This window comes from Diceros bicornis, chromosome 32 (genome assembly GCF_020826845.1).
Source record: "Diceros bicornis minor isolate mBicDic1 chromosome 32, mDicBic1.mat.cur, whole genome shotgun sequence".
NCBI lineage: Eukaryota > Metazoa > Chordata > Mammalia > Perissodactyla > Rhinocerotidae > Diceros > Diceros bicornis.
This window is the reverse complement of record NC_080771.1, coordinates 37992369-38016118: the sequence shown is the minus strand read 5'-3', so window position 1 is coordinate 38016118 and position 23750 is coordinate 37992369. Positions and strand designations below refer to the sequence as shown.

The 23750-nt window shown below is 58.4% G+C and overlaps 2 protein-coding genes across 3 annotated transcripts; one reads left to right on the top strand and one right to left on the bottom strand.

The window, feature by feature from the left end:
* Positions 1-2503: 2503 nt before the first annotated feature.
* On the top strand, positions 2504-12633 carry CHMP1A (charged multivesicular body protein 1A). Its single transcript, XM_058528588.1, has 7 exons — positions 2504-2605; positions 4750-4769; positions 7842-7919; positions 8877-9023; positions 9451-9579; positions 9972-10159; positions 10687-12633. Exons 1-7 carry the CDS (start codon positions 2599-2601, stop codon positions 10706-10708), a joined length of 591 nt encoding a protein of 196 aa, XP_058384571.1. The 5' UTR covers positions 2504-2598; the 3' UTR covers positions 10709-12633.
* A 2870-nt stretch (positions 12634-15503) lies between these two features.
* Positions 15504-23096, bottom strand: DPEP1 (dipeptidase 1). Of its 2 annotated transcripts, none has more exons than XM_058528576.1 (10): positions 22851-23096; positions 18457-18589; positions 18091-18223; positions 17771-17921; positions 17539-17608; positions 16999-17103; positions 16529-16613; positions 16373-16448; positions 15984-16119; positions 15504-15910 (listed from the first exon to the last, which is right to left on the bottom strand). In XM_058528576.1, the coding sequence occupies exons 1-10, from the start codon at positions 22952-22954 to the stop codon at positions 15743-15745; spliced, it is 1161 nt and encodes a 386-aa protein (XP_058384559.1). In that variant the 5' UTR covers positions 22955-23096; the 3' UTR covers positions 15504-15742. The 2 variants fall into 2 exon arrangements, with proteins under 2 accessions (XP_058384559.1, XP_058384558.1); XM_058528575.1 differs by having other exon boundaries at positions 15505-15910; positions 16999-17175.
* Between the last annotated feature and the right edge of the window lie 654 nt (positions 23097-23750).

The window sequence follows — 23750 nt, the reverse complement described above, 5'->3', positions numbered from 1 at the left end:
TCACCCTCAAAAGACCTCTTGTGCCCACTTGCGGCCTATACCCATTCCTACCATTATCCAGGCTTCCCTCTCTATAAATTTGCCATTTTCAGACATTTCATACAAATGGAATAATATATGTGGTCTTTACATCCGGCTTCTTTCACTCAGTATCATGCTCTGGAGAATCCTTCACAGTGCAGCAGGCATCAGTGCCTTGTTCCTTGTTGTTGCTGAGATGTTCTATTTTATGGAGAAACCACACGCTTCACTTTCTTTCTGGAGACCCCATCCTCACTCTTGTTCTCTGACCTTTTCCCCTCATATCCATCTACTCTCACTCCCCGGAAATGAGGGTGTGACAGACACTGTTGGTGCCTTTCCAACAGGCAGTTTCCTGCCCACACCTCTTGCTGGCAGAGGTCCAGCCCCAGAATTTGCACAGTTGAGTTCATCCTGGAGATGCCGGGCAGGTGAGGCCCACTGGGGGAAGGTTCTTTGCTGTTATGAAGCTCAGTAGGTGCAGTCCTGTCTGCATGTGACACCTAGAGCCATCCAGCTCTCTGGGGACCGTGGATACTGACGGTGGCGAAGTGTAGACACACACAGTCCTTGATGTCACTGCCATGCTGCTGAGCAAACCTGAGTGTCCTACCTCTGACCCTTCCTTCATTTGGGAGACATTGGACATGTGGCAGTAAAGCCAAGTCTGGTTGGCTTTTTTTGTGACTGGCAGCCAGAAGCCTCCTGACAGACTGGTAGCCTTCTCCAAACCTCCTCCCTGGGACTCTGCCCCTTCCTATGGTCTTCCACCCTCAAGTGAGTGTTCCTAAATCAGGATGTGAAGTCCAGACCTTGCTCCAATGCCCAACGCCCTCATTTCAAACTGCTTCCTGCACTTGATGATCCCATAGGTGCCTCAGTCTGACCCTGCCCGGGCCCAGCTCCTCTCCCTGCCAGGCCAGCATTCCTCCTGCCCTCCTTCCTTGTCTGACCCACGAACCATTCACTCTCATGGTCCCTGAAACCCACCCACTTGGCTCCCCCCGCTTCCCCCCACATCTCAGACAGCAGATTCTGCTGGTTCTATCTCCTGGATCCTATTGGAATTCCTACTGCCACTGCCTCATTAGTTCCTACTCAGTGACAGCAGTGGGCCTATGACAAGTCTCCTCGCTGCCCCAATGGCCTCTATTCTGGAGACAGACTTTTCTAAGGCACAAACCCCAACACACCTTATTTTAATTATTTAACAGTTCCATCTCCACAACCCGCATGATAAAACTAAGAAAACACTTCATATTCTGGTTACTTCTGTGGTCTCATCCCCCCACCCACACGCAAAGGTCTGGCCTCATTGGGCTGTCACGATTTCACCCTTGTCCCACCAATGTGCTATTCCCTCCCAGACCCCTGCGCCCAGACAGAGAGCTCCCATATCCCTTCTTACACATGACAACACTCCAGATTGGAGCAGACTCCCAAGGTTCTCTTCCAGTCTGTGGGATGTTGAAGGAATGACAGTGGTGCCAAGAGGCACCCAGCACTCTGGGATAACCGCGGGTATGCTTTGTGTCTGGACACTGCTGAGCCCCTCTGGACTGTTATGCATCTGTTCCTTGGAACTGACCTAAACCTTTATTGAACTTATATTTGCCACCTAGAATTCTGGATACTCATCTATCTAAAGGTCCTAAAATCCCGTCCCTCATTAGGGCGTGCCCCTGCTACTAGCCTAGCATCACCCAGGCTCCTGTTTACCCCATTGGCAAACTCCTTGAAGGTGCACACCTCGGTTCTGCCCCCTCCTGGGCGTGTCCTACCTTCGACTTCAGAAGAACAAGAACACTGCAGCTTGGCTGCCCCTTCCTTCTGATGGAAGCTCTCTGCGGGCGTGGTGTCTGGAGGCTTCTGAGACTCTTGGGGAGGCCTGTCCGTGGACCCTCCCTTAGCCTTTGGGACTGAATAGGTGCACCCCTTCTTTTGCTCCTCACCTGAAATGTACGGATAATTAATCAGACCTGTAATTTACTGAATATAGGGCAGTGGCTCCCATCCTCCTTGGGTTGCCTGCTTTGGTACAGCATGAAATAAAACAGCTGGAAAGACTTGGATCACTCCGTCTCCCTAAACACGGATATCTCTGTGGAGGGAAAGATTCCAGAGGCACGGTCATCAGGGAGGACCCAGGCGTAGGCCCCTCGGGTCCGGACCGGCCTCCCCGGGCGCACTCCCAGCCTGGCGCCAGCAGCGGCCGCCTGGCCTCGCCCCGGGCAGGGCCGCGGCAGAGAGACGGCAGACGGCGGCCCTTTACCTTTCCTGTGTTTGTGTTTGCTTTTGGAAAGTCCCATAGGCGAGCCCTCCGCGCCACAGTGCCAACGCACCCCGCACCCCGGCCGCCACGCAGCCAACTGACTCACAAACAGCTGCCGGCTCGCCTGGTCTCCACGGCAACGCCGCGCCCGCGGGTTCCGCCGTCCTCTCGCGAGAGGGGCCGGCGCCGGAAGTGGGAGGGGGAAACCCGGAAGTTCTCGCCCAGCAGAGCTGGTAGGTGCGGTTGACGCCGCCGGGAGATCACGACCCTCTGCCTTTCTGTGGGTCGCCGCTGCCAGACTGGCGATGGACGGTGAGAGCCGCTGTCTTCCGGGCCGCGCGGGGTGGGGCCGCTTCTCCCACGGGCGGGGCTCCGGCGGGCGCCGCAGGCCTCGACCCCAGACTCCGATCCCCGACCTTCGACCTCGGACCCCGAATCCCTGTCCGATCCCCGATCCTCGAGCCGGACCGCCCCCGTCCCCAGACCCTCTTCCCCACAACCCAACCTCCCCCCGCCCCCCGCCCCTCAGCTCCAGTACCGGCAAGAGACGCTGGCCTTTGGGGCCCTAGGATGTCAGATCAGAGGGCATGCGAAAAGGAGACAGTCGCACCGCTGCCAGAACACCACTAAGGGGACTAGGAAGAGCTCAGGCAGCAAGCACTCACTGTGTGCCAGGCACGGTCTGAGGTGGAGCTTTATGCCCCATTCTGCAGAGGGAGAGACAGAGGGGGAGAGGGAGCCCTTGCCCACGGCCCCAGGCGGGCTGGCTCCCTGGTCCTGGCCTCCGCGGCCTGCAGCACCCCCTCAGGGCCCCCTCTGCCCGTTCTGTGCTCAGGGATCCCAAAGAACAGGAAGAATCAGTGATCGAGTGAAGGTACCCTCACTTGCTAGGATGTTTAAGGGCTGGTGTGATGGAGAGGTTATGAAAATCACGTTGTGAAATGTAGAAAGCTGCACAACCGTGTCATTGTCATGAAGGAAATTCTCTACGAATTGCCTCAGAGAGATGAGTAGCATCACTTACTCTCTCCCCACACACACAATTGTTGGGTTCTTGCTCCACTTTGCTGGGCTTTCGAGGGCATTTTCTTCTGCCCATATCACTTTTCTCCAGGGTTAGGTTTAGCCTTAACAAACTCTGCTCTTCAGATTCTATTCCTACTGCTCAAATCTAGATGAGAAAGCTGTGGCAGGGGCAGAGGGTGATTTAGGTCACGAAATAAGTTCAAAGGCTGGGCCATACCCAGGCCAGTCTCGAGTCAGCACCCTGCCTGCCACCTGTGTCAGGTTAGCTCTGTTTCCCAGAGTCACGGGCAGGTGCCTGCATTGATAGATGGTGGAGGCGGGGAGCTTTTCTGAAGAGTGGGCTGGGCTCTCAGCCCAGAGCCTTGATTTGCATTTATCAACACCCCGCACCCCCATTCTGGTTACAGGATTTGTTTCTCATTCTGGGCTAGGGTGGTAAACCCTTTCAGGAATCATTCTCTAAATTTAGGAATTGAATGAATTGAGATAGTTTTAAGATGAGCGCACATCTACCTGGCTCTTGCATTTTGGTGAGTGAGCAGCAAGCTCGGCCATCAGAAGAGTTAGTCCATGGTACACTCACGTCTCTTTGGTTCCTCAGGTGTGGATAGGGAGGCCCCTGAGCCTGGTTCGATGGCTCAGAAATGGCAGCTGGTGGAGAGGATCGTTTCTGTCTGTGGGCCAGCCCTTTGACGGCATAAGAGTCATCGCTCTGCTGTTTTTATCCATTTATTTTGGGGAGAAAGAGTATGTGAAAAATAGCCTGTCCAGTACTGAGCCTCGATAAATTGGGAAAGAATCCCAGTGGTCCTTTGTAAAGTTGCATTAATTACAAACCAGCATCTCGAGTTTTCCCCGTGGGCCACACACTGCATCCATGACCTCATTTGCCCGCACACTAATCCTTGAGGTCAGCTGGTGCCATCCTGGTGTTACCTATAAGGAATCGGAGGTTCAGGAACTCTGCATTTGTCTGAGCCCTGTGGCTAAGGAGGGAGCAGAGCTGGCATGCTGGTCCAGTGTGGAGTGGGCCTCCCTGAAGGCCCAGTCAGTGCCATCCATGCTTGCACTGTGTTCCAGCTCTTCATGTCTAGGGGGGGTCTTAGTGACCCCATCTGCTTATTAAAAGTGCTGCTTGTCACATGCCTTAAAATCCTCAAACCGGGGCTGGCCCAGTGGCGCAGTGGTTAAGTGCACATGCTCCACTTTGGCGGCCCGAGGTTCGCAGGTTCGGATCCCGGGCGCACACAGACGCACCGCTTGTCAAGCCATGCTGTGGCGGCATCCCATATAAAGTAGAGGAAGGTGGGCATGGATGTTAGCCCAGGGCCAATCGTCCTCAGCAAAAAGAGGAGGATTGGTATTGGGTGTTAGCTCAGGGCTGATCTTCCTCACACAAAAAATCCTCAAACCATCTCTTTTCTTTGCAGATACCCTGTTCCAGTTGAAGGTATGTACTGCGTGACCAGTCACCCCAACCCTGTCCTGCTGGTTAGTGAATGGGGATACAAGGTGTAAGTCACACTCAGAGGGACAAATTATAAATTGTGTGATCTCTGCATAGTGCTCAGCCTGACTGACGATGAAAGGGGGTTGTTGAGTTGGCTTGATGGCGTGTTAACTCTTTCCTTATCTTGGGCTGAGTGGAAGCAGGTGGCTTGGGCTCATCCATGCCAGAGTAAGGGTGTTATCTTTAAGAAACACATCCCCGTGGCATAGTGGTTAAGTTCAGCCTGCTCTGCTTCGGTGGCCCAGGTTTGGTTCCCAGGCATGGACCTGCACCACTCGTTGGCAGCCATGCTATGGTGGCGACCACATACAAAATAGAGGAAGATTGGCACAGATGTTACCTCAGGGCAAATCTTCAGCAAAAACAAAAGAGGAAGCTTGGCAACGGATGTTAGCTCAAGGCAAATCTTCCTCAGCAAAAAAAAAAAAAGTAAGAAACACAGCTTGGGTATTAGGTGCACCCCTCGATGTTCTACCAGGCATTTAAACCTGTGGCCTCAGATCCTCTGAAAGCACACTGCGGGAGAGCGTTCTGGGCAGCTGAGCCTTCTTCCTATCTGGAGTGGTGCGTGCACTTCCTGGTTAATCCAGGGCAAGCTTCTGCCACATTTCCCTTAAATGCTCTCATCCGTGGTTAGTTCTGAAAGTCTGAGCAGGAGTGTTGTGTGCAGGCCACCGACTGCAGCTTGTCACACTGGCTTTACCACGGAGAGGAGGGCAGGGAACACTGAGGCCTCGGGCACTTCATTCAGCAGACTCATGTGGAAGGGACTGTTGGGTGCTCAGGGTCAGAAAATCTAGATTTTCTCTTCAGGAACGTAGGAGTGTGAGGTAGGCAGACAAGGAACCTTTTCTCTATGACAAAGTCCCATGTGCGTGGGGGAAACCCAGGGCTGTGGAGGGGCTGAGGGGCGGTGGGTCCTCCAGGTGGTGGGTGTTGCAGGTTGAGGGGACGCCGCTAGTGGGGCCAGAGTTAGGAAACCGTATGGGTCTCTAGGAGGTTGCTCCTTCCCTTGGGTCATCGGAGCATTCTGCCCTGCCAGCTGCCTGGTCAAGAGACGCCTCTTTTGGAGGCTGTTGCGGTCCACTCTGACCAGAGCTGGGGTAGGGCCCTCCAGGAAGGAGGAACTGTGAACAGTGCTGTCAAGGCAGGAGGCTAAGTGTGTGAGGAGGTGCCAGCAGTCCCTGCTGCTGCTGGCAGGCGGGTCCCAGGGCATCTGGCCAAGGAGTGGACGTCGTTTAGAGGCAGTGGGAGCTGCTGGAGGGTTCTATGTGAAGGGGGAACGTGGCCAGATGTGCGCTTTAGGCCGTTTGGGGGCTGTCTGTGGAGGGAGGGACAAGACTAGGGGCGGGTAGCCCTGTGAGAGTCCAGGCAGGCAGGGCGTGAGGCGAGGGTGGCCATGGCAGGGGTGAGGACAGAGCAGGTCACGGAGCCTCTGAGGAGAAAGGGGCAGGGCAGGGTATGGATGAGTAGGGAGGAAGCCTGGGTTTTGCCCCTAGGTGGATGGAGTGCCCCGCTGAAGCACCCTCGTTCTGCAGAGCAGCCAGGAGATGGGACCGGGGACCCGGACAGAGCCAGGCTCAGAAGCAGCCCACGCCCTGCAGCGAGGGACGTCGTAGATGCGCACTGCCCGACACCAGCCACATCCAGTACTTGGAATGTGGCTAATGTGACTGAGGAACTGGTTTTACTTTTACTTAATTTGGGGTAATTTAGATTTAAATAGCCACATGTGGTGAGTGGCTGCTGTATTGGACGGCACAGGCTTAGAGAGGTTGAAGGGAAAAAGGATGGTCAGAGTGGCAGGGGTAGCAGAGGTTGACTTGAAAGCACCTGAGGAGTGTGTGTGGGGATGAGGAGCTGGTGGTGACCTTTGAGAGAGCGCCCTTGTCCTGGGCACCCAGTTGTCACAGAGATTTGACCATTGGACTAGGTGAGACCTTCGCCTGAGGCCCGGACATAAGGGCGGTTGCCTGCTTGTTGTCCGCACGTTTTAAGGCTGAGGGGCAGAAGGCAGGGGAGAAGGATGAGGTTAGGGTAGCCGGTTTGTGTGATGCTCCTGGTGCCTTGGTCGCTTCTCCTTTGCCCCCAGGTGCTGATCAGTGGAGCGGAGAAGCTGGCGCGTTATGATTCAGAGTTGGTGGAAGGAGGGCTGCCAGGGGGCTGAGGCCCCTAGGAGCTTTGGGCAAGGGGCCGGGGCAGGGGCTGTGAGGAAGGAAGGTGGGGTATGGGGACAGAGCTGCAAAGATGGGACAGTGGTGGTGGGAAGAGAACTCTCTCCAAAGAGGGCCACTCTCAGGGTACGGTGATGTCTGCCCTCGTGACAGATTTACAGACTGAGGTGCATTTCAAGTCGGGCGGCCTCACCTGGGTGACCTGGTCTACGATCTTGCTGGGACAGAAGTGACCACTGGGAAGATGCCCACGAGAGGGCCAGGCAGTCCACCCTCAACCCACTCCACCCAGAAGGTGGGGGACCTGGGCGAAGGCCTGCATGCAGCCAGCCCATCATCCTGGTTCTGGACTGGGGTTGCCAGAGGCTCCACAGAGACGAGACATGGTTTCCTTTGGTGTTGGGAGTTGGCGTCAGGAAGCTGCGTGTGCTGCCCGGCAGCTCCTCATGAGCACAGTGCTCTGTGAAGATAACACTTTGAGGGGTATTTCCATCCAGAATTCTGTATTATTCCAGGTAGCTTGAAACAGATTCTGTCGAGTTTTTTCCGTAAGTCAAAAATCCATCAGTGAACAGAAGTAGTAATTGTGGGAGTTGCCTTTTTAACCTTCTGCTTTGGGGGAGGGTTTGATTAGGATGTTCTGGGAGAGGACAGACGTTTCAGAAAACCCTTCACAGCCCCTTCTGCAACAGAGCCCCAAGACCCTGCTGAGTCCCCTCCTGGCTCCTCTGCGCTCCGGGGCCAGGGGCTGATGGGGGTTCGGGGAGCAGGGAGCGGAGGGCCAAGGTTGGGCTCTGTGTGTCTGACTGGCATCCTGTTTCATCCTGTTTCTGCTCAGTTCACGGCGAAGCAGCTGGAGAAGCTGGCTAAGAAGGCGGAGAAAGATGCCAAGGCGGAGCAGGCCAAAGTGAAAAAGGTGGGACTGCCGCTGGGTTCTTCCTCTCTACCCCGCCTTCTGTCGTTTTGGTTTCGTTGGGGTGTCTTCTTGTGTGAGGTGCCCACCACGGCTCACTCATTGCCTTCCACACGAGGCCTGCAGTGTGCGCATCAAGGGTGTCCAGAGCAAAAAGATCATGCGCTGCCTTTGTTCTTTTCCTTTGAACGTCCATGCCTTTTATTCATTTCCGATGTTCTGAACTTGCTTTTTGCACAAATTGTGTGGAAAGTGGGCTTCCAGCTGTGCCTGCTGTGACTCCATCACTTCGGCTCTCTCTCACCTCCTCCGTGTGTTGGAGAGCAGGGCTGGAGGGTCCCTGCGTGTCCCCCGGTCCCCTGCCACACAGGCCTCTCCAGGGACGGGCAGCAGGAAAGGCAGAAGGGGCCTGGCTGCTCTCGGTGGGGACTTGCTTACAATTGTGTTAGTGGGGGTGTTGGATTGTGGTGAGCCCTCGCCCACCCTGGAGCTCGCAGGGCAGAAGGGGTGCTGACAGCCAACCCTGGTCTGAGTCCTCTTGTCCACCCGCCATGTGGGTCCTTTGGAATCAGCGTTGCCTGCTCTGGTTTTTGCGAGCTCCTGTGAGTGATGGTGTGGGCGGCTCGACAAGGAGCTGCAGAGGGCTGAGTGCGTCGTGGGAGTAGAGAGGCTGGGAAGGGTGGCTGTGTTTCCTTTCTACCCCTCTGCAGGCTGTTCTGGTGGCCCTGCCCCTGGACACCTTCGCTCCTGAGCATGCTGGGGCCTGGGCGTCTGTGTGTTCACGAAGCTCACAGACGTTTCTGATGAGAACGCCTGCAGAGGGTCTTGAAAGCGGGGCAGCCCCCACGCTGCAGACAACGCCCCAGGAATGGCCAGGACCAGGCCCCTGAGCAGGGCAGGCAGAGTTTGTACAGACAAACAACCACATTCTCCCAGCCGGCATCTCCCCTTGGATTTCAGGCCCTTCAGCAGAAGAACGTGGAGTGCGCCCGTGTCTACGCCGAGAATGCTATCCGCAAGAAGAACGAGGGCGTGAGCTGGCTCCGCATGGCGTCCCGTGTGGACGCAGTGGCCTCCAAGGTGCAGACGGCTGTGACCATGAAGGGGGTGAGTGAGTGGGCCATGTGCGCCGGCTTCTGCTGGCAGAGTCGGGGGCTGGCTGGCGGGGCAGGGAATCACGCCCGACCCTTTGGTTCCATGGTGGGGGTCCCTCCACACAGTAAGGGCGGTGCCGAAGGAGAAGGCAACTCCAAAGGCATGGTGTCCTTGGACTTTTCTGAAGTGCCCGTAGGCTGGGTCTCATGTCCGTCCTTTTGTTGACAGCATTTCCTGAGGACCTGCCCGGAGAGGGCCCGTGTGTCCCCAGAGGCCCCGCCTGCCTTGCGTGCAGCTCGGCTTGGCCAGGCTTGGGTCTTGCTGGCCCTGGGGCTGGGTGCCCGGGCAGTGGAGGGCCCGGCTCTCCTCAGGGAGCTCTCAGAGGCCCGTCCCTGGTGGGTGGCGTTCCTTCCTTTAGTCCTGTTGCCTCCGGTGCCAGGTGACCAAGAACATGGCGCAGGTGACCAAGGCCCTGGACAGGGCGCTGAGCAGCATGGACTTGCAGAAGGTCTCTGCGGTGATGGACAGGTTCGAGCAGCAGGTGCAAAACCTGGATGTGCACACGTCGGTAGGTGGGCCCGTAGTCTGGGCATGTGTTCCCTCCGCAGCGTCATCACGTGTCCTCTGTGCTGGGCCCCTGACTCCTTGTGGGGAGTCCGGACCCACACGCAGAGGTCAGCAGATGAGAAGGGACCTGGGGCTGGGGTGTGGGCGCCTCACCAGGTGTGGTGGCCGGAAAGGCTCTATGCAGGCTACTTTGCACGATGCCCAAAGGATGAGAGAGCTGGAGAAAGGGCTCAGGAGAGAGTGGAGTGTGAAGAAGGCTGGTGTGGGCCGAGGGAGCGAACAGGAAGTGTAGTTGAGACGGGGTGACCAGAGCAGGGGCCAGTGGAGCCCTTGTGAGGCTGTGGTGGGGGTTCCCCGGGCCTGGGTCCAACTGCCCAGAACATGACCCCCCAGGTGATGGAGGACTCCATGAGCTCGGCCACCACACTGACCACGCCGCAGGAGCAGGTGGACAGCCTCATCATGCAGATTGCGGAGGAGAACGGTCTGGAGGTCCTGGACCAGCTCAACCAGCTGCCTGAGGGTGCCTCCGCCGTGGGCGAGAGCTCTGTGCGCAGCCAGGAGGACCAGCTGTCTCGGAGGTGGGCTCGCTGCCCCGAAACATTGAGTGACAAACCCCGTGCTCTGATGCTGTGGTTGTGAGGGTGGTAGGTGCATTCTGGGCTCGAGGTGGCTCCAGGGGCCCGCGAGGAGGGCGGCTTCATCTCCAAGTTCTTCAGTCTAAGTAAATGCCCTTAGTGCCTCCAGGCCCAGGAGCAGCTGCCTTCCTGCCATCTGACTGCCTCTCCCCTGCCCCTTGTTCAGTTTCTGCATTATGCATCAGCGTGGTGTTTACACGCCTGTCCACAGCTCGCTTTAGAAAGGGAAGTCTACTCTTCCTAACGTAATAGAAAAGAGAATGGAAGAGTACCTGCCGGTGCTAGAGCCTTCACGTGTTATCTAAGGCCCACCTTGAAAAACCAAAATTGAGACGAAAGCACCTTGGCCTGATGGGTGGGTGAGGGGCCCTATTTGGCTCCCAGGGTTGGTGTCTTGATGTGAGCGCACAGGGTTCAGAGACAGCCCTGCCCCTTGCCTCCCTCACTGGAGTTCTCTTGTTGATTTGCAGGTTGGCCGCCTTGAGGAATTAGCCGCGCCCGCGCTGGCCGCAGTGCTGGGCCGCAGTGCTGGGCCGCAGTGCGCTGCCTCCCCGGCCTTGATGTGCCGGGAAGGAAGGCTCCTCCCTCCACACTGCGTCTTGCTTTTCTGCTGACCCTGCAGCAGCAGCTGTCAGCCCTCCCTGCTCCCAGCCCCCCACCTGCCAGGCCTGGGAATTGTTCCTCTTTTCTTAGGGTGGGTGGTGGATCTGTGTCCTGGTGAGTTTGCACAAACTTCTGGCTCCTGTGGGTAATTTCTGTGACTCTGGGCCGACCAGCTGGAGGATCTGCAGGCTTCCCTCTGTCCCCCACCCTCGAGGAGTTGACAGGGCCTGGCCAGTGGACACCCTGTGTATTGTGGGGCCTTCACACTCCGAGTGACAGCAGACATGCTGCTGGTGGTCAGCCAGTGGGGGTCAGGGCCCCCTGCTGCCAGGCAGTGGGCAAGGAGCTCTCCACCCCTTGGACAGACACGGCTCCAGCTGGTGCCCCAAGGAGGTGCTGGGAGCCTGTGTGTACTGAGGGATGTCCTCAAGGGCCACCCAGCCAGCACTCCCTCCTATGGGATGTCCCAGGGGTGCGGTCTCGGCCATTCCAGCCTGGAGCTGTGCTCCTGCCAACTGGCTGAGCCCCACTCAGGCTGCCAGGCTCCAAGTCCAGGCATGCTCACCCTGGGGATCTGCATCCTCACTCCACTGCCACCTCGGGAGGGCCTCAGGCCCTGTGGGGTGTGCTGCGTGTCTCCTCCAGCAACCCTGAGTATGCTGAGGCTCCTCTCAGCCATGGAGCAGGGTGGCCTCATGCTCCTCAACGGCGCAGTGGCATGCTCTCTCTGTCGCTGTCTCCTGTCACTGTAAATAACGAGGTGCCTCCCCACGACCAGCCTCTCCTCCTGCCTTGTTGGCTCACACCGTTTGACCTTAGAAGCCGCAGCCACCTTGGGTGGGGCCAGCAGCGGCAGTGCTTTGAGGAAACCCGGCTGCTGCTGTGGAGAGCCGGCAGCAGACGCTTCCAGACACCCTGCTGGGACAGCCTGGAAGAACCTGGGACGGGCGCGGTTTCTGTTGTTTCCAATTCCTGAAGTTTTCGTCATTTTCTTGAAGCTTCCAGGGTTTTTTGTTTTTGCCAAAATAGAAGGAGCAGGCAGCAGATGTGAACGTTGGGTCCGAGCCCCCTCCTTGGCGTAAGCTGGTGGGAACTGCATGCTTGGTACTGACTGGGGCCTGGCTCGGTGCACAGCTGACCACCCCACCCAGCACTCACAGAGGCCTCCGACCGTCTGGCCTGTCCTTTCACTGATGGCTCTTGTGAGCAGGAATGTTGGAGACCTTTGCCTTGACTTGCTTTGTCTGATTTTTCCTGGACTTACTGCAAGCAATGAGTTGTGTTGGGGGCAGCCATGGTGGGCCGTGAGCTATGGGGTGAGACCAGAGAGTATAGGGTCAGGGTGCTGTCGGGCTTTACTTCCATGATGCTGACCTCGCCTTACTCCCTGGCCGTGGTCCTTCGGGGTGCACACATGCTGGAGGTTCAGAGAAGGTCCTGAGTGTCCTGGTCCCCAGGGGGTTCAGAGTTCCACAGATGTGCCGGGTGGGGGACGGAGGCCACAGCTCCTTAAAGATTAGTGGGCATGTTTGCCGTTTGTCCTAAAATGCTGTTGTAAGCAAACAAGTTGATCCCTGAGAACTTGCTCCAGCTTTGTGTTAGTGTCTTGGGTGGGCCGGGAGCCGTAGGTGAGACCCTCAGGGTGGCTCATGGGAGGCTGAGGAGGGGCACCTGGGGGAGGGGAGGTGGGTGGTAGGAGGAATGCAGACTCTCAAGCCCTGCCCACACAGATGGAATCAGAATCTACAATTTTAAATTCTCTTTAAGTTTTTACCTTGAAATAATTTTAAACTCACATAAAAGTTGCAAACGAAGGACATGGTTTCTATATACTTCTGTATACCAGCTTCCCTCACATCAGCTTACTAGTTAACCACATATAACCAGCCAAGTCAGCCAAGCACCCTGACATGTAATTTGGGCCTTCACCACACCCCCACCCCCGCCTGGTAGGCCTCCCGTTTCTTTGTCTTCATGACCTGGACAGCCTTGAGGCGTGCTGGCCAGTTACTTTACAGAGTGACCCTCTGCTCATGTTGGCGTGACGTTTTCACATGATGGCGTCGAGTCCGCAGCTGTTGGCGAGGGTCCCACAGACGTGGCGTTGCATCCTCCGTGCATCACACCAGGTGCGTGGTGTCGCTGTCACTCACCTGGACAGGTGGTGCTGGCCAGGCTTCTCTCCTGTCAAGTTATGTGGTCCGCTCTGTTGAGTGTCTTGTGGGGGACGTTTGAAGACTGCAGACCTCGTCATGCTCCTGATATTTGTGTCCATTGGTGAGTCTTCCTGGTGACAGTACTCATGGAGATCTCTGTGTGCAGCTGTGTTCTAAGAGTTCCTTCTCCACTTATTTATTCCTTATTCCGTTATTTCTATGAGCATGGACCTGTGGGTGTTTATTTTTTGTAGACATCAGAAACCGCGTCGCACGCCCCTCTACGTCCACCGGGGGCTGCGTCTGCACATCCCTATTTTGCACTGTGTCTGGTCCTCACCCTCCTCATTTCTATCTTCTTTGAGGTGACAGCCCGACCCTCACATACTCCCCTCTTTGCTCGTTTGTCTTGTACACAAAGTAGTTTCAGAATAGCTAACGGCACCCCTGTGAGAACCCCTTACTACCCAGAGGACAGTGTTTGTGGGCCGTCCTTCCGGTTCATGGTCAAATGCCCCGCTCATTCTCATCCATGCCCTCTTCACAGTGGTTGCGAGTCTTCTGTTAGGCTCATTTTTGCATATTCCGTTATGAGTGCTCCCCATCCTGGCTGGTCTCGAGTTGTTCTTCGGGCGTGTGAACATGACGAAGCCTCTGGAGTTGGCACCTGGAGTCACATCCCTGGCCCTCAGCCTCAGCCCACACACCCGTGGTGACCAGCCCCACAGCTCCAGGTGCATCCTCCCCTGTTCCTCCACCTGAGCACATCTGTGTTTGGACAGGGTCCTCGGCTGCTTGAGCACCCCAGGTTTGCGAAGTGCTGTCGTGGGCCCTTCCAGGAGAGAGGAGGCCCCCTCAGAGTGGCTGAGCATCCGGATGCCGCCCAGGGAATCTGCCTGCACCCTGAAACGGGCACCATACTGTGGGTGGGCCCAGCCTTCTGCCTGCCTGTGTGGAGCCAGTTGTCAGGTCCCCAGACCTCCCACTGGGTGCTGTTCCCTCAGGAAAGGCTGGTGTCTCTGCCTCTCAGGTTGGAATGAGGGATGCATGGAAACCAGCTGTAGCAGGAAGACCTGAGGATGGGCAGCCAAAGACCTCCTGGGACCCAGGAGTATCTGGGATGGTACCTGAGGGTGCGGCCTCCATGGGGTGTGATTTTAATGTGGTTAAGATGATTTCAGGACTAGTATTAAAGCCTTTCTTGTGAGAAAATACCATTAGCAAAACCAGGTGTGCTACCCCTGCAGGGCACCAGGGGGAGCCTTTCCACAGTCAGCGGTGGAATAGGGGCGGTGGCGAGATTCGGCCAGCTTGGGACGGAAACCCTTCCTTGCTTGTTTCTCCTTTATTAAATTGATCTTAACTGATCAGCAAATGCCCACAAATGTCCCTTCTGGTGGCTTTCAATCCACCTGGAGAGGTGCCGACTGGAATGAGAGGCAGGGCCGGGACGGTCCACTGGCTCAGGCAGGCACCTGTGGGCGAGTCACTTGCCTTATTGTGGGACATGCGGCTCATCACAGAAGAATTGGAGGAAAACTAACAGCAAAGCACAGGGGGTGGCCTGGGTTCATGTGGGGCCCGAGGGGCGGGGGCCTGGGGGCCCAGGGTGCCCAGGCAGCGGAGTTCCTGCCCAAGATTAAAGCCCACAGCTGTCCAGACAGGGCGTTCTCAGGGGCTCTGGCCTCTAACAGGGGCAGCAGGGACATGTTAGGGCTCCGCCCTGGGTCTGTCACCCACTAGCTCACTGTCTCAAGACACATACACTGACGACCAGGGGGAGTACTGAGCCCCCGCCCTCCGAAGAAGCCGTGCAGAGTCCATGTTCCCAGTAGGTGTGGAGCCCCTGCAGGGGGTGGCCCGGAGAGTGCTCCCTGCTCCAGATCGCACTTTCCCATTTATCACAGAGGCTGGGCCAAAGGGTGCGGTGTGTGTAGGTGTGTGTGCACATGTGGGTGTGTACACAAGTAAGTGTGCACCTGTGTATGTGTGTGCAGTGTGTATATGTGTGTACATGCATAATTACGAGTATGTGGGTGGGTGTGTACACACGTGTGTGTATGTGTGTGTGAACAAGTGCATGTGGGGAGGTGGCAGCTAGAGCATGGACCGTGTGGTGGGTTTTTTTTTGTATGAGGAAGATTGGCCCTGAGCTAACATCTGTTGCCAATCTTCCTCTTTTTGCTTGAGGAAGACTGTTCTTAAGCTAACATCTGTGCCAGTCTTCCTCTGTTTTGTATAGAGGGATGCCTTGTGTGAGCCATGCCACAGCATGGCTTGATGAGTGGTATGTAGGTCTGTGCCCAGGATCTAAACCTGCGAACCCTGGGCCACCGAAGCAGAGCACGTGAACTTACCCACTACACCACAGGGCCGGCCCCGCGGACCATGTGTTTTTAAAGGCCCTCCAGCCGTGTCCGTCAAAGCCCTTCTCAGACCCTGCGCCCTGTCTGGCCCTGCTTTCGAGGACTCAGGCACTCTGTGTCTGGATGTTCAGCCAGGGGCTATTTTCACAAAATTTGCCCTTAGATGCTCAGGAGCTCCCCTCCAGGGTCAGGGTGCTGATGAAACACACCCTCAGGACTCAAAGGGGTCGTCGCCTTTATTGAGGGTCCACTGTGTGCCTGTATCCTGAGCAGTCCCGCAGCATGCTGGCCCCGGGGGAGTCCAGTCCCCATGTGCTGGGAGCACGTTCCTAGAGCCACTGCCGCTCTGAGGGCCAGTCCTCCCCGAGCCGCAGAAGCCCAAGGGTTCCGGTGCCTAGGGCTCATTGAAGACACAGGCTGAGGAGGAGCAGGGTGAGGGATACCAGCAGGGACCCCGGCTGGCAGTGGAGGCTGGGGGCCTCTGAGTAGCCGTAGTTGGTCCTGCAGGAAGCCTCCAGCTTGTCCAGCGAGATGGGCTCCTCCTCAGGAGTCTGCGTATGGTCACTCGCCTGGGGACAGACACAGATTGGGTGCCTGCCTGCCAGGTGGGAGGGGGTGAGTGAGTGTAGGGGCCCTTCTCACCTGCTCCACTGCCTCAAAGACCCTCAGCAGGTTGCCAGCCAGGAGGCCCCTGACCTCCGCCTCCGTCCACTGTCTCCTGAGCAGCTCAGCGACCAGGTCTGGGTACTTGGACACGTCCTCCAGCCCTGAGGGAACCCTGAGACAAGGGCAGACAACCAGGTTCTGCATCCCAGGAGGTGAGGGCCCGGGGACCTGTCCACCTCCCCGTAAGCCACTGACCTGCCCATGCCCCCATCCCAAGGCACTGGAGTCCAGGGGAGTGGCCTTCAGAGCGAGATGTGCTGGGCCCATCCTCAGGACACACTTCCCTCCTCCAGCCCCTCAAGGTACGTTTACAGGGGGTCATGACCCTCCCAGTTCATCCACAAGACACAGGTCTCGCCCCTTACCTTGTAACACCATCATAGTCCCCACCAAAGCCTACGGCTTCAGCTCCCGCCACGTTCTTGACATAGTCCAGGTGGTCTGCAGGGGGAAGCAACAGGTGTGGGTCCCACAAGAGGCCCTCCCCCGCTCGGCCACTGCGACCATGCTCACCCACCTACCTGCTACTTGGGACAGGTTGGCCTCGCTTTTGCAGGAAACGTAATCGTTGTAGAAGTTGACCATCACCAGGCTGCCCGTCTGCTTCTGTATGGGGGGGAGAGTGGAGCTGTGGGTGCAAGGGGGACAGCAAGGTGCTCCGAGGACCACCCACAGGGGACAGCAAGGTGCCCCGAGGACCACCCACAGGGGACAGCAAGGCGCCCCGAGGACCACCCACGGGGGGGACAGCAAGGCACCCGAGGACCACCCATGGGGGGACAGCAAGGCGCCCAAGGACCACTCACGGGAGGACAGCAAGGCACCCCAAGGACCACCCATGGGGGGACAGCAAGGTACCTGAGGACCATCCACGGGGGGGGGGACAGCAAGGCACCCCCAGGACCACCCACGGGGGGAGTGGTGTCCTCAAGGCCACCCAGGGAGCAGAGCACACCCCCACCTCCACCCCCACCCCCTAGCAGCCCCTCACCACCAGCTGGAGCACATCGTCGGGCACATTCCGCCGGTGGGCACACAGACTGTAGGCTGAAGAGTGGCTAAAGATAACAGGGGCCTTGGACAGCTGCAGAGCGGCCTTCATGGTCGCCACAGACACGTGGGCCAAGTCAATCATGATGCCCAGCCGATTCATCTCCTTCACCACAGTCTGAGGGGAGAGAGCGCTCAAGGGACCAGGACAGCCGACCCCCACATCCTGGAAGGTCATGGCTGGCGCCCTGCGGCCGGGCAGGCTGCACTGCGCACGGCCTTCTGGGGTTCACTGCAGCCCCCCCGAGAGGTCCAGGCATGGGGGGAGGGCATTCGGGCAAGGGCCCCTTGCTGGGCCAGGCGTCAATGACTCCTTCAAAGGCTGGAAGTCTGGGGCCACTCTAATGACCAGTGGGTTCCCTGGGGACGACCCCTGCCAGTCCATTTTACAGGTGAGGAGACAGGTTCTGAAAGGTGAGACACTGTGTCCTGGCTCATTTCTCTGAGGGTGATGGGCTTCCTTGTCCCCACCCCCACTCACCTCACCAAAGGGCGACAGCCCTTGGCTCTGGGCCTTGTCATCCCCCGTGTCCACCAACCAGTTATCGGCCCTGGGAGAGCAGAGAGCAGGTGCCCAAGGGGCAGAGTGTTCGTCCCGGCCCACCCACATCCAGGACTCTTGGGAGGAGAGGAGGGTGCAGGAGCAGGGCCGAGCTGGCCTCTGACCCCTCGTGACCCTCCAGCACAGCTGAAGGGACTCTGGGGTCACTCACCAGGGCGTGTTGCAGTTATGGGTGAGGGTCAGGTACCGCATGCCCAGGTGGTAGAGTGCCCGCAGGACACCTAGGCTGCTGTCGATGGAGTGGCCGCCTTCCACGCCGACCAGGCTGGCCACCCTCCCCTCCTGGAAGGCCTGCCGGATGCCTGTGAGCGGAGCCCAGCCGGGCAGTGGGCACCTGAGCAGCAGGTGCGCCTGGGCTCCAGGGGGAGCTTCAACATGAGAAACGCCCCAGCCGTGCCAGTGCACTGGGCTCAGGACAAGGGCTGGGGGACCGGGGGGGGGGGGCTTGGGGATGGGCGAGCTGGGACACACCTGTGCTGTTGGTGACGCACACAAAGGTCTCGGGGTACATCTGACACATGCGGTGGATGACATCGATCTGCTCCAGTGTCCTTCGCACGGCGTCCTTGTCCTGGGTGTCGCAGGGCACGTACGCAGACCAGAACTGGAGGCCATGGTTGGGGTTGGAGCTGACAGTGCCTGGCCCCAGCCCCACCCCCACGTGGGCATCTGGCTTTCCTCCCACCTTGGAAGCCCTTCCCATGGCCTGGATGGCCAAGTCCCCTTCCAGGGCCTGTGGCCACCAGAGAGGGGCTGCCCCTAGCCAGGACCCAAGATGGGGGGTGGGTGGTGGATGGGCCCCGACGTAGGCAAGCACAGGGCCCGGCCAAGCCATACCTGGCCCCCCACAAAACCAGCCTTCAGCTTGGGGATGTTGGTGTGTGTCTGGGCCAGGGTGGTCAGGTTGGCCCTCTCATCCTGAAGCTGGTTGTTGAACAGGTTCAGCAGCTGCCAGGGCAGGTCGTTGTGCCTAGGGGCCGAGAGGAGGGACCGGAGGCAGGTCAGGGTGGCCACTTGGACTTGGAACCTCCAAGCTCACTCCCTGCAGACTGTTCTTTCTCCACTTCCTGCTTCTCATGGCTCAGGACAGCCAGCCACAGGGGTGAGACTGCCTGAACGCACCTGAGCACACCCCCAGGCCAGGTAACTTCTAGCTGAGAGCCCTACATGGCTAGGTCTTCCCTCTAGGGCGTTTCGCTGTGGAAGATGGCAGGGCAGATGCTCCCTCTGCTTCAAAATCATCCTGGGGGTTGGGGGCAGGAGTTGAAATAAGGCTGGCTGCCACTGGGGAAGCAGGGCATGAGGTCTGGGGCCTGACAGCCTCCACAGGCTAAAGATGAAATCCTCCCCTTGCAAGGAGGGGGCAGGGACGCATGGGGAGTGGCCTGCCCTTGGGGGGCCTGGGACCCCCATCCCATCCTTCTGGGGCAAAGATGGGAGCAGGGTGTCAGGCGCAAGGTTCGGGAGCTCCACAGGCCCTCGGTGGCCTCTGTCCCTCTGGACAGCCCTGCACCATTTCCAAGCAGATCTAAGCAGATCCTTCTCTGCTTCCAAAGGACTGAGGGCCTCTGAAGTTTTCTGAGGATCAGTCAGGGTGAGTGTTTTGGAGGGGGGGGGAGGGGAGAGGGAGGGGAAGAAGGGGAGGGGAGGGGAAGAGAGCGGGGAAGAGGGGAAGGGGAGAGGGGGAAGGCAGAGGAAAAGGGAGAGCTGTCAGCAGCTGGTGGGTCTGATTCCTCCCTGGATCCAGGAATGGGCAGAGGGAGACCAGGAGCAGCCCCGAGTGGGAGAGACTGCTGGGGAGCCAGGCCTCCTGAGTTCCAGATGCTAGAAGCAGCCCCTGGGAGCTGGTTAGAAATGCAGAGTCTCGGGCCAGGCCCAGAACCACCGTGGGATTTGCACTTTCACCAGCTGACCCACACTCACACAGGACGTCTAGGGAGGCACCTCGGCTGGACACCTCATCTAGTGACAAGGGGGCTGAGAGGACAGCCTGGAGGGAGGCCTTCATCCTGGCACCCCGCCCTGCGGATGCCTGGGGCCTTCTGGTGCCACGGCAGGCCCCTCCCCCTCACCCCCTCCTCTCTGAGGCCCGTCCGGGGTACACTGCTTTGTAAAGCAGGAACGCCACAGTTGGGGTGCAACGGCGGTGAATGGGGGGCCAGGATGGGGCTGTGGGGGCCACTCCCGCTTTCAAGACCCCTCTCTCCCCAAGACGACACCCCTCCTCACCCCACATCCCGTTCCCATGTCCAATCCTGGCTCCCGCCCCTCTTGCTGTGTCTTCATCTGTAGCAGGGGGATGTCTTGGAACCTTCCTCAGGGTGAATTGTGAGGGTGAATGAGTAACTATTAATACTAATATTACATCGGGGTCATGCTGGCCTCCTTCAGCCCCAGGTCAGCCGGCCCCCTGGACTGAGCTTTTCCAAAGCAAGTTGGCCTGGCTCCTTGTGGGAGATGTGCCCTCCCCTGGGCCCAACCCCTTGGCTGCCTCCAGACCCGGGAAGCCGCCCTGGTCTCTGGCCGGGGGCTCCAGCCACAGGTACTGTTTTCCAGGAATTGCTGCACGAGTGGTCAGGAAGCCTTTGCTGGCTGAGTGGTGGACGGTGGGGGAGCTCCAGCCAGGCGAGGTCACCGCCTCATTACCGGGGGTCGCAGGGCTGCTGTCCCCAGGGCAGGGCAAGGCCCCTGGACAGGACTTGGATGCCCCAGCCTTCTAGGCAATCGGATCCCACCCTCCAGCTGCCACCCAGGCCCCCCAGGACAGGAGGGTGCACTTTGCTCTTCCCTCCTCCCCTCAGCTGCTCCACCCTCGGCTGGAACCCAAAGTGGGGACAGAGGTTCCTCCGCGCTGTGGTCTGCCCTGCGTTCTGGAGCCTCCCGGAGCCATCTGCCTTGTCTGTGTGGCCCAGGCAGTGTCCTCAGCAGTGACACAAGGACCCCACTGCGCTGCAAAATGCTGAACAGCAGCTGACACGCACTCAGGCCGGCTGTTGTGGGAGAGACCCGCTCTCCTCCTTTTCTTTGGTTACAGAACCTCCCATTTTTAGCAAGACACATGGCCCTTTGAAATAAAGATACCTCCCTGCCCCCTTACAGCTGGGTGTGGCTGTGTGACTAAGTTCTGCCCTGTGACAGCTTCCAGAATCTGTCCTTGACGGAGAGCTGTTGCTCACACTTTGCCCTTTCTAGATGCCTTCCTTATTCCTGCTAGCTGGCATGCAGATGTGATGGCCAGAGCTGGTGCAGCCACTTTAAACCATGAGATGACCATGGGAATGTGGCCACACCGAGTCCCTGGCACTATGGAATGCTATGCCGGGACTCCCTCTGGACTTCTCTGTATTGAAGCTACTTATTTGAGCCTCTGACCTACAAGAGTAGCTAATACTAACTGGTCCACAATTTTGATTTTGATTCTGTCAGCCTAGTCTGAGCTTTCTCACTCTTTAGACAATTCCAGATCCCAAAATCCTGGTTCCTCAGTATTCCCGGCTGTCTGGGCTCTCTGAGCCATCTTACCCCTCACGTGGGCCTCTGGGCAGCCCCCCACACCTGAACTTGGCCCCCATCTCTCTGTACCCAGCTGCCCTGAGTCCCCCGGAATGAAGGAACAGCTCCCCTGGCTCATACTGCTGGCATCTTGTGCTGCCCTTGCTGCATCCTGCCAGACAGCAGGGGCCCAAGACGGGAGCCCCGGCAGGGCCTCCGCAGCCGCCCTCCCTGTGCCTGGTTCCCCCTGAGCCTGTGGAGGAGACCCAGCCCTGCGGAACCCTCAGAGGCACAGAGGGGAGAGCAGAGGGCTTGGGGTCCAGGCAGGAGGTGGAGGGGAGGAACAGAGGGCCAGAGGGGAGGGAGGGGCGCACACAACCCCTGGGGCCCTCCTCCTTCTCAGGGTCTGTGCAGCTCCCTGAACTCCTACACAGCGAGACATCCTGTTTTCTCTGCTTTTCTTGTGCAGTTTTTTTTGTCCAACAAAACCCAGAGGCATCTGCCAAAAACTAATGACAGCAACATTTATGGAATACCTACTGTGTGCCAGACACACGCAAGTGTTCTCCTTAACACTCTCAGCTCCGAGAGCGTGCCAGAGTCTCTGCTCTCAGCGGGCGTCAGAAAGGGAAGCAGGAAGGCAGGGCTGGGGTGTGCCAGGAGGGTCAGAAACGGCCTGGCTGCTGAGGTGGCCCTGGGGGAAGCCCTGGAGGAGCTGAGCGTGGACAGTGTGAGGCTTGCCTGCGTCATCTGGACACTGCTGGGCGCCGCAGTGAGAGGCGCTGGGGGCCACTGGGGGGACTTAAGTTATTACTCTGAGCTGAATGGGAGCCGTGGGAGGTGGGAGGTGAGCTGGAAGGACAGGAGCTGGGACTTATGTCTCCAAGACTCCCTCTGGCTGCGGCGTTGAGACCCAACTTCGGCCGGCAGGAGCAGGGGGACAGTCAGAGGCTCACGCGTGACCCAGAGCAGGGGTGGAGGTGGTGGGGGGAGGAGGGTCCCTGCAGATGCACTGGGATGCAGATGCAGGAGGCGCTGCCAGGTTGGCTGTGACATCAGAGAAAGAGCAACAGGGTGTCACCAGGGTCTTGTCTGGAAGGGGGTCTTCGGGAGCAGGTGCATCAGGAGCTTGGTTTGGATGTCCAAGCGTCGCAGGAGCAAGACATAGATGGGGTCACTCCCAGGTGGACACAGGAGAGGGAGGGGCGTGAGGAAAGGGTCTCAGGGAGGAGGGTCAAGAGGGCCGAGAAGGGCCTCCCAGGGGCCCGTGGGGGACACCACCCTCACCTGCAGCTTCAGATGAGGAAGCTGAGGCCCCGAGAGGGAATGCGGCTCCCTCAGGCCATGCGGCTGTGTGAGACATGACCCCACGGCAGACCACCAACATCCCCAGGCCCAGCACCCAATCTGAGCTGAGACCTGGTGCCCAGGGTGCAGGTGGGACGAGGTTGTGGGGTGCCCCCCGAGCAGCTGAGGGCCACAGGGGCCTCCCCGCTTGCCTCCTCCCTGCTCCTTCCAGGCCCTCATCTGCTGGAGGCTTGGGGGCTCTAAGAGACCTCATGAAGATGCTGAGGCCAGCAAAGAGCAAAGGCCAGGTTGCAGCTGGAGAAACAGTCCCAGCAGAGACAGGGCAGCGCCCATCTCAAGTCAAGGGCACAAGAACCTCGCTGCTAGCTCCCCCTGCACTGGACCCCCAGCCCTGGACCACCCCTGGCCCTGTCTCGTGAGTGGCTGCTTACCCGTCAATGACTGGTGTATCCTGCATGATTCTCTCCGCCTCGTCCCGGAACTGGTCTGCAGTGCAGATGGCCACCAGGGGCCAGAGCCACCAGCTGGTCCACATGACACGGTCCCCAGGCACCTGCTTCCGCCGCTGCCCTGGCACCTCTGTCCTGGTCTGGCCAGCCTGTGCACTGCGAGGACGAGTCAAGGCTTTTAGGAGCTTCTCTCTGTGCCAGAAGAGAGAGCAGAGGCCTTGGTCCCGGTGACTGTTCCCGGGAGCTCTCCTGTTTAATCAGTAATCAATCAGTAATCAGCACATTCCCTGAGAGGGTGGGTAGATGGAAAGTCCTAGACCCTTTGGGCTGGGCGTTGCTGTCTGAACCAGGCAGAAGCGTAGTAAGTGGCTACCAACCCCAGGGGAGGGGCTGGAGCCCAGATGAAAGGACAATGGGCCCAGAGGGGGCTTGCTTCAGGTAACAGTGTTAGCTGTGTCGTTACCACTGCTGCCCTCAGGATCCGGGGACCTGTCTGAGATCTGCAAACAAGAATTAAAACAGTCATTCAAATACCGCGTTCTGGTCCTGTACTCCTCTGTTTGCCCGTAAAAATAGTTTTACGTTATTTACTGTGGAAGATGAAGCACAGCCCCATGGGGGTGCCCCCGCCACACCCCATCCCAATGCTGGGGGTCTGCATCTGGTTCCTGGAGCCCAGCTGGGCCCCCACCACACCCCTCCAGTGCTGGGGCATCTGTACTCCAGTTCCCGGCCTGCAGCCCTCTGGCATCACAGGGACCCAGACTGGCTGAAGGCTTCTAACCCAGCAGGTTGGACTTTGGGGTTTGGGGTCAGAAACCTGGAGTGTCAGTGATTCCTTAGAGCTGGGGTCCTTTCCCAACCTTGCTGTACACTCAGGTC